General features: G+C 42.3%; 1 protein-coding gene across 1 annotated transcript in view; it reads left to right on the forward strand.

The window, feature by feature from the left end:
• Positions 1-10,264, forward strand: part of Asxl3 (ASXL transcriptional regulator 3) — a 170,786-nt gene extending 160,522 nt beyond the window's left edge. Inside the window, exon 14 of the mRNA XM_028774885.1 lies at positions 1,810-10,264. Within this exon, the coding sequence (XP_028630718.1) occupies positions 1,810-5,559 (3,750 nt within the window). The 3' untranslated portion in view covers positions 5,560-10,264. The remainder of the gene's footprint in view (positions 1-1,809) is intronic.
• The last annotated feature ends 2,482 nt before the right edge of the window (positions 10,265-12,746 follow it).

The raw sequence follows: 12,746 nt of genomic DNA on the forward strand, positions 1-12,746 counted from the left end.
GTTAGGGTTAGGGTTAGGGTTAGGGTTAGGGTTAGGGTTAGGGTTAGAGTTAGGGATCATTAGGGGATGGTTCACAAGAAGTCACCTGTATCCACAGCCCATCTTGGGAAAGCAGAATTAGCATCAAAATACAAGCAACACTAGGGCTATCCACAACAGAAATATCCTCTACCTGTCCAGGAGTTTAAATCCAGTATACATATGTGTTTAGAGATATATATAAATCTATGACAGTCCTGTTCTAAATGGGGAGATGGACACAGAGCTCATACCTGTGAACAACCAAATTAGGTATTTATATACTCTCTGTCACTATCTGATTGTCAAATCCCTGGTCAGGTATCTTCCAAGTTTGTAATGAGGACAGTAACCAGCCCTTCCTTTTCCCAAATTGAGGATGTTCTTAGTGAGTGGTTCATCCCATCCTCTCCATTCGGGTAGCTCTTGTTTGTACCTCACTAGATCTTATGTCTCCCACCTGAGATGATGACTTTTTGGCCTATTAGATTGCATGACTACGTAAGCAGTATAGACTGGACTGGCACAGGTACAGTGTCCCTGCAGATGATCAATGGTAAAAGAAATCACCCTTTTTTTGAAATACAAAAGTGTTCAAGTCATCTATACCTGCTTTTAAAAATGTCAGGGCAATACACAGCTTAAGTACAGCATCCTCTGTCTACATAAAGCTGCTGACCAGAAATAACTGAGTTTATAAACAGTCATTGTATGCTTATTGCACACATGTTAGGCAGCATGTCAGATATTTGTGGGGGTCCATCAGAACTATACCACCCTCTGATGATAGAGCCACTGAGGCACACAGTGATCATCCAAAGAAAGGATGGTCACCTTTGTACAAAGCCAGGATGAGAATTGTGGTCTCCAGGCTTCTTGACCAGAGCTGAGTTGTTTTTTTTTTAATTAAATAAGGGAAGATTAATCTAGGAGTAAACACATCTCAGTTGGTTTGTTTTTCTCTAGCAGGGAAGATAATTTTAAAAGTGTCTTTAAGTCTTTCTTACTATCTATCTATCTATCTATCTATCTATCTATCATCTATGTATCTATCTATTCTTTCTATATATTTATGTATGTATATATATATATATATATTCCATCTGTCATCTATGTATGTATCATCTATGCATCATCTATCTACCTACCTATCTATCACGTATTTCAGACATGGTCTTTCTATGTTGCTCAGGCTGACACAGAACTCACTATGTAGCCTAGGCTAGCCTCAGACTTTCATTGGCCTCCTGATTACAAGAGTGTTCCACCATAAGCTAATCTCATCCTAAGAAACATGATGTTTGCTTTTACTCACACATGACTTTAAGAGTATTCATATTTTGCTAAATGAAATTATTGGTTGATGTCTTCATAGATGAAAAACTTCATTGTCACATTCATACTGTGCATTTTGTGAGACATATATCAATCCATATTATAACTGAATGCAGCTTACTCCTACCCCAGTAACCATTTTTTTTTAAGGCAGAGGTTGTCATGGAGGTCCAGCCTGCTTCAAGCTCAGTAGATACACTAAGATGAGATCAGGTTTCACTGTGTAGCCTGAAACTAGTTTTGTAGACCAGATTGGATCCAAAATCATAGCGAATCGCCTCCCTGTATGCCCTGAGTGTTAGGACCACAGAGATATAACCCACGACCTCATGTGTGCTAGACAAGCTCTGAACCAACTGAACTGTATTCATAGTCCTCAACCTCCTCTTGAGGTAATGCTCCACTACCCTCCTCACTGGTTGCATACTAATATCTTTTTATTCTCTCCTCTTTCAGATACAGCTTTCTAAAATTGGGCCACCTTTTATCATTAAGAGCCAGCCAGTCTCCAAAGCAGAGTCCCGAGCATCCACTAGCACATCAGTCAGCAGTGGGAGGAACACAGGAGCCAGGACCCTTGCAGACATCAAGGCCCGTGCTCAACAAGCCCGAGCACAGCGTGAGGCTGCTGCAGCTGCTGCAGTTGCAGCTGCAGCTAGCATTGTCTCAGGAGCCATGGGGAGCCCAGGAGATGGTGGGAAGGCGAGAACCCTGGCCCACATCAAAGAGCAGACCAAAGCTAAGCTCTTTGCAAAACATCAGTCCAGAGTCCACCTCTTCCAGACGTCTAAGGAGTCCCGGTTACCTACTGTCAGTACCAAGGAAGAATCTCTCAATATGGAAGCCTCTCCTACCCCTGAGACAAAAATGGAAGGCTCTACTGGAGTCATTATCATCAATCCAAACTGCAGATCTCCTAGCAGCAAGCCCTCACACATCCGGGAGACCACCACTGTATTACAACAGCCTCTGAACCCACCTCAGATTCCAGAAACTGTCACTGACTTGTCTGTGCATAGTTCTGATGACAGCATACCTGTGTCACATTTAACTGAGAAAATTGTTTCATCTACCTCTTCAGAAAATAGCAGTGTATCCATACTTCTTAATAAAAGTCCCATCAACCCCATCCCTATGTCTGTCTGCAGCACTGCTATGTCAGGAGCAATTAAAGAGCATCCCTTTGTGAGTCCTGTTGACAAATCTTCTGTCCTCATGTCTGTTGACAGTGCAAATAGTACGATTTCTGCTTGTAATATAAGCATGTTAAAATCCATCCAGGGATCTGATGCTCCATGCATAGCCCTTGTACCAAAATGTATCAACAGGACTCCTATCCCAGCTCCTCCAGAAGGTCCTGGACAGTCTAACTCCATGGATGGGAAGACCCTGCTTGTACCTAGCAGCAAGGCTCCTAACTTCCTGTCCAATCAGTACACTTCTGTGCCAGCTCCCACCATTGGAAGTAATTTGCCAAACCATCTCTGCACTAGCTCTGTCTTGATTCCCCCCACAGGGATTAATAACAGATTTGCTTCTGAGAAGATAGCCATGCCTGGGAGTGAAGAACAGGCCACCGTGTCCATGGGTGGCTCCGTGAGAACAGCCCTCAGCTGTGGTGACTCAGCGGCTGTCACTGATTCACTGGTTCCACGCCCACCCATTGCAATGTTTGCAGGAAACATGCTCACTGTAAACTCTTACAACTGTCCCCCCAAACTAAGTGGAGAGAACTTGGACAACAATTCAGGGCCTCGAAACAGAACAGACAGTTCTGAGAAACCTCAGCAGCCACCAGGGGGCTTTGTCCCAGCAACCATAAACAGATCAATTCCATGTAAAGTCATTGTGGACCACAGCACGACACTAACCTCCAATCTGTCTCTGACTGTCTCTGTTGAAAGTGGAGACTCAAGCTTAGATGCCCAGACTAGGTCGATGAGGACAGATGTATCCATCCAGCCTGTGGCATGTCCTCAGGTGTCTGTCATCAGTAGACCTGAACAAGCCACAAATGAAGGGCTTGACCATGGTTCTGTCTTCATTGCTGCTCCTATGGCCAAACAGGACTGTAAGACATTGCAGGCCACTTGCACTGGTCTCCGAGAATTGCCCCTTGCTCTTCCAGATAAACTAAATGAAGTGACCGTACCTACTCATGGCTTTGTTGAGCAAGCACGAAACTCAAGTACTTTCAAGAATGAAACAGACACAGCCTGTAGCAATCAGTATAACCCAGGAAACCGGATTTGCTGGAGTGAAGACCCAATGAGAAACACAGCACAGCCTGTGGTTAGTCAGTCAGGCTCAAGTAAACAGAAAGAACAACCAGAGCAAACTGGCCTGAAGGCTGTGAAGACGGAGCATGCCAACTATGCACACGTGTCAGATCTCCACCCTAGGAATCTCATCACGAATGTCAGTCTTCCCGTGAAGCCTGAGCCTCATGAAGTAGACAAGGGCTTTAGAATGGACACTGAGGATTTTCCTGGCCCTGAGCGTCCTCCTCAAGCCACAGAAATGACTAACAGTGCTAGTGTGCAACAAACACAGGCCATGAAGCCTTCCACCACAAGCCCCGTAGAAGAGGCTATTTCCTTGGCTACAGATACCTTGAAAAGACTTCCAAGTGCAGGCAGCTCAAGCTGCCGCCTGTCTTCTGTGGAAGCTAATAACCCACTGGTGACACAGTTACTGCAGGGCAACTTGCCTCTGGAAAAGGTGTTACCACAGCCAAGATTAGGAGCCAAACTTGAAATCAACAGGCTCCCTCTGCCCCTTCAAACTACCTCAGTGGGTAAGACAGGGCTGGAGAGAAGCATGGTGGAAATGCCTTCCAGCTCTCCAAATCCAGATGGTAAGGGCTATTTGGCAGGGACTCTAGCACCAGTCCAAATGAGAAAGCGAGAAAACCATCCCAAAAAGAGAGCAGCCAGGACGGTGGGAGACCATGCTCAAGTTAAATGCGAGCCAGGGAAGATGGTGATGGAGCCCGATGTCAAAGCCGTCCCCTGCGTCATCAGTCCAGGCATGAGTCAGCTAGGACACAGCCAGCCATTTAAGCAGGAACGGCATAATAAGCCCTCCATGGCCAACAGGATCATGCCCAGCCCTGAGGTCAAACAACAAAAGCTATTGTTGCCTGCATGTAGCTTCCAGCCAAGCCTGTTCCACGTGAGCAAAAATGAAGGCTACCATGCTGACACTGGTACCTCACATAGACAGCAGTTCTACCAAATGCCCATGGCTACCAGGGGACCCCTTCCCACTGCTGCTCTGTTACAGAACTCTCCCAAGACCTCAGTGGGCTGCAACACATTTGCCTTCAATAGGCATCTTGAACAAAAAGCGTTGGGAGATGTTAATCTTCCTGCAGCACCTCACCAGCTAAGACTAGCCAATATGTTGTCCCCCAGCATGCCCATAAAAGAAGGCGAGGATGGGGGAGGCACCACACACACAATGCCAAGCAAAGCAGTGGTCCATGCTCCACTGCCACCTCCACCACCCCCTCCACCACCACCCCCTCCACCATTGGCCTTGCCCCCACCACCTCCTCCACCCCCTCCACTACCTCCACCTCTTCCCACTGTAGAAGTCCCATCCGATCAAAAGCAACCACCAGTTACCATGGAAACCACTAAGCGACTTAGTTGGCCCCAGTCCACAGGCATATGTAGCAATATCAAATCAGAACCTCTTTCTTTTGAGGAAGGTTTAAGCAGCAGCTGTGAACTGGGCATGAAGCAGGTTCCATATGACCAGAATGAAGTGAAAGAGCAGCTGAAGGCATTTGCATTAAAAAATGCAGATTTTTCTTCCTACTTGCTCTCTGAGCCCCAAAAGCCTTTTACCCAATTAGCTGCTCAAAAACTACCAGTACCCCAGCAACAACCACTCTGTGGAAGTTACCCGACGATACACTTTGGGAGCACAAATTTCAAAAGGGCAGCATCTGCCATTGAAAAGTCCATTGGGATTCTGGGAAGTGGCTCCAGCCCCGCCACCACCACCACAGGTCTGACAGGTCAGAACACTCAGATGCCGGTTCAGAACTTTGCAGACAACAGCAATGCAGATGAATTAGAGCTGAAATGTTCTTGCCGGCTCAAAGCCATGATTGTGTGCAAAGGCTGTGGGGCCTTCTGCCACGATGACTGCATAGGTCCATCCAAACTTTGTGTAGCTTGCCTGGTTGTCCGATAAGAGCAGAGTGAAGGATTCAGTAACCCCAACCTGCACCCCAATTTTTAACATGAAAAAGCCTAACATAGTTAGCAAGGAGTCAAGTAAAGCACTGGCTTCTGTGCCGGCATATTTTCCCTGAGAAGTAAGTCATCTTGTTTTTTTCTAGGTGATTATTTTCTTACGTTTCTCATACAGGAGATGATGCAAAGCATGGGAGTGAATGGCTTTTACCTGTTCAGTCACGATTCACAGCTTGGTGTGTTTCTGTGTATACAGGTCACTGCCTTATTTTTTTTCATTTTGACATTTTTTTCTTTCAACCCAGGCCTAGACGGATAGGGCATGGTGAGTTGTCTAATCACCAGATATGCAGCTGTTGAAAAACTATGATAAGCGTAATCTGAGCTGGCTGTGTGTCCTTCCATAATTGCGACATCACAGCAAGGATTTCTGCAGTGAGTCTGGGAGACCTTTTACCCCGTGATTCAAGTCATAATAGAAATGGGAGCCTGCTTTAAAAATGTGCTTCCTTCTGCTGCCTCTGACCTCAGAAGGTGCACGAAGGATGTGTCTGTGGAGTCCACTATCCCAACCTGTTTTCCTTCTTTCTTACTCTTTCCCAGAGACTGGCAGAAAACCTGAGTTGGCTTTGGATTTTGTCCACAAATTGTGCTTGAATATGTAATGCATCTGATTTGACAACTGGGCTTCATGCGATAGGTGGTCTGATTGTAGCCCTTGGACTACAATTGTTATGTTCAATAATGTAAGAACCCTTGACTGATAGTCATGGGCCCAGAGTATTGTGGTGTTCCACATGTGGCTTTTAAGAGCAAATATGAAAATCTGTGCCCTACCTAATATTAAAAGCTTACAATAAAATGCTGTACATGCATTATTGTGAGCTGATGATATAGAATATTAGCCATTCTACTCACTCTGTTCCAAATTCCACATAGAAAGTGGGGATATGTGGAGCAGATGCAACCCCCAGTCATGCCAGGGTGCCCTGGCCTTTCCAGAGATTGGCCACCTCTTTTCACAGGTGTCATTGATGACAGTGACTACAGAAGGCAGTATGAATGGTGACATTTTTCAGAACCATTTATTCCCTCTTGATTCACAATCTATACAGTTGTCTTTGACTCTGAAATAACTCTTATTTAAAAAAAAATGCTCCCTCCTGCTGTTTCATTCCTCATACCTAAAAGAGTTGAACTGGAAAGGAAATATTGCATCTCACATAGCTCCCTTCAAAGTTCATCCAGTAAAACCTGAGGATTTGAGCTCCTTCCATATACTGACTACTTGCATTCCAGAGACAGCTGTGCTTGACGAGAGGCTCAGTTTCCAAAAGCAAGCTCAAAAGCACAGGCTCACAACTGGAAGATGAAAGGAAGGAGACGTGCACCCAATTAACTCCAGATTCAGAGCACAAAACGCAGTGCCATTAGCCCATTGTTTGTGCCTATAGAATTAAAATAATTCAGAGTGGAAGAAAATTACATGTCCAGGGTAAAAGTGAAAGATATTTTCATGTGGGATCATCTTTTCAATGTAAACTTTTTTGACATTCCTTGAAAATGCATCTTAAAAGTTAACCAGAATGAGTAGAAAATACAGTCCTGAAAGAAACAAAAGCCACATTTAAAAAAATATAACCAACTATGGTGGGTTTTCCCCCCTCTAAATTTATTATTGTGATGTTGCCAAATTTCTTAAGGTGACAGAGACATTGTTTTTAAAAATCACTGAATGTGAAAGATCCTTTATCTTAAGACAACAAAGCAAAGAAAGGCCTGCCTACAGCTGATTCAGGACTCTGGTCCTGACACTGCCTTTCCATATTAAAGCTAACAGAATTGACAATGGAGAAAGCCAGCGGTGGGCTTAGCCAGCTACAACCCAGGACTACAGTCTTAAGGCCGGGGTGGTGAGCTGCCTGCCTTGCCAGGGTGTATCTGCATGCTGTGCTTATCAGCGATGCCCTTATGGTCTGCTTGGGCATGATATCATCTTAATTTTGAAGATTGTGCTCTTAGCCTCACAGCTGGGCACCCCCAATACACAATGACACTTGCATGCCAACCCTTTCCTATTTAATAGCTGCTATTCCAGCGTCAGATACTGTCTACACCAGCAGATTCTGAACTACAACATCAGTACCTGATACCTGTTAAAGAAACCCAAGTCTACGAAGCCTTTGCACTCTGTGTGAGAGGGACAGTTGAGGCTGAAGGGGTACTGAGCTCATTGTCAGTTGCACCTTTGTTGAGTACTGCCTGCCAAGTGCTTCCTGGGAATAAAGTAAAGTGTCCTTCTGTATGTTTGGATTTTTCACATAGTAAGTTTGGAAATTCAAATGTTGATAGTGCATGGATTCTGTCACCCAGGTCCAAAGATCATAATTTTTCTACAACCTCCTCTCTTCTGCCCCAGTTCAAATTCTCGATGTTATCTTACGGCTTATTTTCCTGAGACATTATCTTCGGGGTGAATACAATAATGAGATTCAGAAGCAAAATGTTGGCTAGGTATTTTGTAGGTATGCATTTCACCTTTATATAAAAAGCCAGCATATCTGAATTAGGTGAGCAGCTTCTCAGCTTCTTGATTCTACATGTTTTTGCGTGTGTGCAACTTGACAATGTTTTCGACTTTGCGATTATGGTGATGTAATGTGCAAACTTCATGTGTGCATTTTCCTGATCATTGGACATTATTAGCCCCCTATCAGGAACAGAACTTGCACAAGTAACATGTATTTATTTTTAATCACAAAGGATGTATTTCTCAAAATAGCACTTTTGGAGCAGGGGAGGGAGGGAAACTGCCATGCTCTATTCCCCTCCATGGGATATGCATATGCCTGAGGTGTATAAAACATTTAGCTAGTTAATGGGCATGTTAATAAAAGCATTCTGATGCAAAATTCATTTTGAAAATGAAAATATTTATCCTTCCCCAAAGTAAGAATGCAAAGTCCAGTGACCAGAGCACCACAGTTACATAGAATATTCCCTGTGAAGGTCTAGCATTAATGAAACAAAGTTGAAAACCTATGAGGCTGAGCCAGGTACCTAGAAAGACTTCATAGCAATCTCCATTTCCGAGGTGAGCTGTAGAGGCATAGCCTACTTCTGGACCCTGGATATTCTTAATCGGTTTAAAATAAGCATACAGAAATTGCCTGGTACCTGTGGTGCTTTATAATGTAGTCAGAAATATTGTTTTTTTTTTTTAAATACAAGATGCTGCAAGCCTGTTTCCTTTACAAACACTCGCACAATTTCAAAAGAGGGATTTGCTGTGGCCAGTCACCCTGCTTCTTCAGGTGGGGTGAGATGCAGCCCAGGATACTGAAGCAAAGTTTAGTCCTGTATGGTCATAGTCTGGTGTGGAAGCTCAGCATCCTAGTAGCTGCCTGGGGATACCTACCCCAATGAACACATACAGCTCAGTCTCAAGTTCATCTGTGTTCCCCCAAGAACAATGTGAAGAGTCCTGGAACAGAACTCATCAACTGTCAGGGGCCTATGTAGCCAAAATGTCACTGTTAGAATGGTGTTGCCTCCTGCTTTCATGTTTGTCACAGTAAGGCAAGCAAACGGCATTTCTACTATAATTTAAAGGAGCTGCTTTTTTTAATAGCATACACTATTTAGCTTTGAACTATATTTTATAGTCACAGAATAATCTAGACTGTAGAGAGAATTTGTTGTGTTTGTGCTGTTCGCGAATGTTCCAGAAAAGTGCTTTACCCGGGTCCCCTCATTTCCTGACTCTGCTGTATTCCCTCCTTGCTTCGCAGAAATCAGATCTCATTTATGTTTTCAGTATCATTTATTTTTAAAATGTGTTTATGTGTATTGTTCCTTCTTTTGGTCAGTATTCTAAATGTTTACATCTGTTTGACATTAGCCGTGTAATGCCTTTTTTTTCAAAGGCGGAATTTACTCCTCCAGCGTGACAGCAAAATGTGAAGTCAACCCGAACACACCACGCATGGCACACACAGACTGGGGGCCAAGGCCCTGATTGTACACAGACATTTCCTATCAGCATAGAGAAAAGTGAAACCCTCCTTCAGTCCTCTACCAAAGAATATATTATTCCCACAGGAAAAACTCAGAAAGGTGTGTAAAACCCTCAGGAGGAGGTACAGTTGGTCCATAAAACTGCAACAACGGAATAGCGTTATGCTTGCTTTGATACCTGACTAAATGTGACTGGCTGCAACAAGCGCTTCAAAAGAAAGTTTTAGGCAGTGTTTTGTTTAGAATTCAGGGATCATGCATTCTTTAATGGTGCTGTTTGTTTGGGTTTTTTTTTATTTCTTCTTTTCTACAAAGAATAAAAAGTGTTGCCTACAAAAGTGACTGCTCATGATGATGTAAGTTAAATGAAACGTCAGTCTCTATGTTTCTATGTTTCTTCCTTTCTCCAAGTAAGAATTTGGTTTCGGTATCAAAATATTCTGGAGAAAATAAAGAAATGAAAACATGAGATACTTGTCATTTTAATTTTTGAAAGTTATGAGGTTTGAAAGTTCTATTTGGGAAAACATGCACCTACTATTCTTGGTGTGAGGAACTGTCAACATATGATTGTAACCATTGCTAACAGAGTCAAATCAGAATTGATGGTTCTGCTGAGCATACCAGTCTACAGAGATGTTTGGGCCTTGTCATGAGCATCTTCATTTCGTACATCAAAAGCATTCATGTAAATAAATGGTTACTCCCAGAATTAACTTATAATACAAAATGAAAGCAATCTTAAAAGAATTGTTCTGGTTGATATTATATCTGAGCTGAACGGCTGGAGATATAGTTATTTGTATCCAGTGCTATGAACCATTAGAACTAAATTACTCCAGTCATGTTCATCAATTTAAGAAAATATGCATATCTTTCTGGTAAAATGAATCAGAAGCCATTAAATATAATTGGCTGTTAAATCTGAGTGCAAGGGTGCTTTATGCACATGAAAATCATCGTCTTTCACCACCAGATGGCGAAAGAGGATGTTTACTTTTGGAGCCTGGGTCTAAATTGCACTCTATTATTTTCAGCAACTGTTAAACAAGTTAATGTAATTCATTTTATTTACCATCATGGCCCTTTGTAAGTGCTTCTGTTGCATTATTCCACAGACCTAATCTATCCCAAAATCCACTATATCAAATTAAACAAACTATGGGACTGGAGAGATAGCTCAACAGTTCACAGACCCTGCTGCTCTTGCAGGGAACACTACCTTTCTTCACCTCTCAGCACCAGTACTGGGTGACTCATAACCATTTGTACCTCAAATTTCAGCAGACCCAACATGTTCTTTTGGTCTCCAAGGGCACATATAAACACACACACATACACACACACACACACACACACACACACACACTCCATAGAAATTGAACTGCTTATTTTTTCTTAGGTTGACATTTACTTAAAATGACTTGAATGTTAGCATACTTTAATTTATTCATTCTCATAAGATGAATATGAATACACAGTTTTGTGTAAACATTCCTATATTTTACTTATTAGTGGGCCTGATTTCAGTAACAATCTTTTTTAGGATGTAAATTACTTGTGTCAAATCATGGCCTTTACCTGTGTTTGATGGTTCTTTAGTTCTAATGTGCCTATCTCACTATAATCAAAGATAATTAAGACTTTCCTAAGTATACTCACAGGGTTAGAAAGATTGCTTTGTGTCTACAAATATTTGTTGTTCTGCAGAGGACTCAGGTTGATTAAGAGCAAGTGTAATCAGAACAAAGTGTGACTTAGAACCAGGGAATCTCACACCTTCTCTAGCATCCACAGGCACTGCACACATGTGATACCCAAACATGCATGAAGGCTAAATAGTTGTACACACAAAATATAAATAAATATAAAAAATAAAAAAACCGAGACGCAGAAGCAGCCTCACTAGGAAAGTGTTTGATACAATGCTTTGTGAGCACTCCTCTATATAAAACGGTTGGAGAGAAATCCTAGTGGGTATTTTCAGTCCACAGAAGTAGTTGTTGCCCTAAATTACTTAGATCTGAACTTCCAAACACACAGTTATTCAGAATGATTAGAAAACTGGAAAGCTGTCACAGATGTCTAATGCAGAAACTTAAGGTAAGCAGTGACTGTTATTCCCACAAAACACTTTTATCCAAGTTGCTCATGTAATTAAATATCATTGTTGTTCACTGGTCAGAGGAGTACCCTGACCCATGAGACAAATGCTACCTATTTGGCCATTTTACTTCAAATAGTTTTGTAGCTATATTAAGTGATATCCTATCATGGTACCTCTTATTAAGGAAAGCTGACGAGAAAAGGAACCATTAATCCTCTCAAGAACTGATCTATCCTGAGAGGTCTCAAAACAAAACAAAACAAAACAAAACTAGCAATGTCTCTGAGACAACAAACCTGTGCAATTTGCTGTGAATCTGTGTAGACAAAGCTGTCTCCTGCATTGACATTTCTCAGTGAGAAGACTTTATGCTGTGTGTTTTGTATGTTTTAGTGGAAAAGTCAATGTCTGTGCTACTATTTTAAGCAACAATTACCATTTACTATCTCACAACACAGACAACACAGATGTCTCCTTCACACATTAAGGCACAGACATAGGAGATAGAGAAGTACGTACGTGTGTGATATGTGTGTATGTGTATCCTTTTTGAATATGTGGAGTCATGTATGTAAGTATACACATGTGTACAAGTGCCTGTGGATGCCCAAGCAATTATATGAGTGCTGAGGAACTAGTCTTGGGGCCTCATGCTTTCAGAGTAAGTTTTACCTGCTGAGCCATCTCCTCAGCCCTCACTTTTGAAGGAAATTATTTCTGCATGGTTCAAAGTAAGCTTCCCAAAACATAATGGAATGTTTTGAAGCTCCCACTTGGGCTTTTAGTAAGTAGAACAGCAGGGACTCCTCATAAGGTCAAGAATACTGGCTACTTTCAAAAAACATCATGGACACTTGAAAATGACATATGGTTCACCTATATTCTGAATTTACCACAAGCTTCTAAGTTGAAAATAGATTTCACTTGTGATCCATATGTCCATCTCTGATTCCAAGACATACGCTTATTGCTTATTTGAGGAACACGGTGTTGAGACTTCCTACTCTTCATTAACAAAGGAATAGGAATACAGGGAAATCTAGTGCAGGACCAAGGCTCTA

This window comes from Grammomys surdaster, unplaced genomic scaffold (assembly GCF_004785775.1).
Source record: "Grammomys surdaster isolate TR1022 unplaced genomic scaffold, NIH_TR_1.0 243, whole genome shotgun sequence".
In the NCBI taxonomy this organism is placed as follows: Eukaryota; Metazoa; Chordata; class Mammalia; order Rodentia; family Muridae; genus Grammomys; species Grammomys surdaster.